Here is a 2258-nt window from a genome sequence, read left to right as displayed (position 1 = left end):
CTGCCGCGGAAATAAAGAAGAAACGGCGATTTCTATTGGATAGTTCCGTTTAAGTTCCGTTTAAGTTAAAGAGTGGGGTTATGGGGAGTCAGTATCTAACGATAGTGTCAGTATCTAACCGATATTTTTCATTTCGGTGCTTAAAGTTGGAACTGAACTTGGAAAGAAATCTTTTCACGTCTCTGCTGCACTAGCCAAACGGTGCCGTTGTCTCTAAATGTTTGTAAGGCTTTTCTCACTGGAGGAATCATCTGTCTGATGTTTTAACTGAGAAACGCTTTAAATAATTGATAAACTCCAAACCCAAAGTCCTTACCAAAGTCCTTTTTGCAATACTGTCTCTGGCGTTCCCTTCGTCCTTTAACTCTCTGACATTTTCCACAATTCTCTGAAGAATAAACCAAGAAGTAAAGTTAGAAAGTCAGAAGGCCATCAGGCATGTTGATCAAACATCTCCAGGGCTGTTTGCCCTGACATCCTGAAACTAACATGTCTGCAATGAAAAGTTTTATTTCACTAAATGCATGTGAGTCTGTTGTTGATAAAGTTACAGTCAAAAAGTAACAGCTTTAATTTGGCTTATTTAGTCTGCAAGGAAAATAATGGGGATTCATTTTTCAAAGTCACATTTTCACCATGTTCTTCATTAATTTATAAGAGTTCCCGTATCAAACTAAACATTTAATTAGCAAACTAAATATTTAGCCAAAAGCTAATTTTTTGTTTTCACACAAATATCCAGCTGCAAGCAAAATGTTTCCTTCAAATAAATATTTATCTTGCAAACAAAATATTTAATAGAAGCTAAACATTTAGCTTGATGGCCAAATATTTTTTTGAAGCTGGATATATGACTTTGCTTGTTGCATATTTTTGTTTGGAGCTGAATATTTAGTTTGCTGGCTAAACCTTTAGCTTCTGACTAAAAGTTCAGCTGACAAACTAAATATTTAGTTTACTGAATTTAGTTGTTTTGCAAACTGCATACAAGCTAAAAAGAAAAATAACTACTTAGTTTGTAGCTAACTATGACTACATTTTTACTTTGGAGAAGAATATTTAGTTTGAAACTGACATTTAAAAAATCCCCTGGTTAAAATGATGTTTTCTTGAATAACCCAAATGTTGTTCATTTTTGCCCATATTTCAGTTTCATCTGAGTTTCTGCAGAACTTCATAAAGCAACATTTTGAAGAGCTGCTGTGGAGGCGGCGCTCGTACTTCCGGGCGGCGCCTGAGGAAGGAGGTTTCTGTGGCTTTCCTCGCGCTCCAGGCGGCTGATTGGCTGCTGCGGGTTGTGGGCGGGATCTGGGCGACGCTGAGGATTCAGATCATTTAAAACTGGAAGACAGAAAACAAACAACTTTGCGTGAACTACAAACTGCAGATCATCTGAAAGCAATCATTTGGATCGATCTGCCCACCAACTGCTCATACTTTAATTTAATTTGTAAAACTTGTTTCTTTTTCAAATTTAATCTATTACAGTTCTCTGTTTTTCCTTCTTTCTTTTGTTTTTCAGGATTGTTGTTGTTGGATAATTAATTTGTCATGTTTTCTTACATGAAGTCACTTTCTGCCTGTTTAGTTCTGTGTTTTAGATTCTTCTTCCTGTGGATCAAGACATCAGTGACACTTGAGAAACCATGTGCTTTGTCCTGCTCTTAATAAGGAGAGGATGGATGATGCCACTGAGTAATATTCCATACCTGGCTGTTTTATTTTTAAGTTTTATTTGAGACAGAGCAGGACTTTGCTTTGTTCTGATAACAAGGATTTCTGAGAAAAAAACAACTTTTTTTTCTGTCACAATACAATAACTAAGTGATATTAATGGAATTTATTGGCTCTTATACTTTTTATGCATTTTAATCCTGAAAACAACAAAAGCGCTTAACAAAAAACCCACCTAACTTTTTTCTGTCCGATTGAAAAAAGTCCAGAAAGTAACTTCACAAATCAGCCGGCGCTGTCCCGTTACCTAGCATGCTCAGCTGGTTTCACTGCTGAGCAAAACAAAAACAATGTACAGGCGTTGTTCGCTGTACAATGGCTGCTGGAAAAGACAAGTGTTTTGTTGTTGACTCTGATCTTCCTGAGAAAAATGTTCCGAATTGAATATTTTCCTTCCACTTTTTAAGAATGTTTTCTTTGCCTTTCACGAGAAATCCCAATATAACGCATTACAGTCTGAACGTCTGTAGGACAAATAGGAAGACTTTTGCATTTGCGTTGCTGTGAACGATTCTGCGCAGATA

General features: G+C 36.5%; 1 protein-coding gene across 1 annotated transcript in view; it reads right to left on the bottom strand.

Annotated features, from left to right (window-relative positions):
* Positions 1-2258, bottom strand: part of adamtsl5 (ADAMTS like 5) — a 31915-nt gene that overhangs the window by 3324 nt on the left and 26333 nt on the right. Inside the window, exons 11-12 of the mRNA XM_055023549.1 lie at positions 1222-1341; positions 317-388 (exon numbers count right to left, since the gene is read on the bottom strand). Of these exons, the coding sequence (XP_054879524.1) occupies positions 317-388; positions 1222-1341 (192 nt within the window). The remainder of the gene's footprint in view (positions 1-316; positions 389-1221; positions 1342-2258) is intronic.

The sequence above is a fragment of the Poeciliopsis prolifica genome, unplaced genomic scaffold, assembly GCF_027474105.1.
Source record: "Poeciliopsis prolifica strain line A6 unplaced genomic scaffold, Auburn_PproV2 SCAFFOLD103, whole genome shotgun sequence".
Classification (NCBI taxonomy): domain Eukaryota; kingdom Metazoa; phylum Chordata; class Actinopteri; order Cyprinodontiformes; family Poeciliidae; genus Poeciliopsis; species Poeciliopsis prolifica.
The sequence above is the reverse complement of the archived record's forward strand: the minus strand, read 5'-3'. Positions and strand labels throughout refer to the sequence as shown.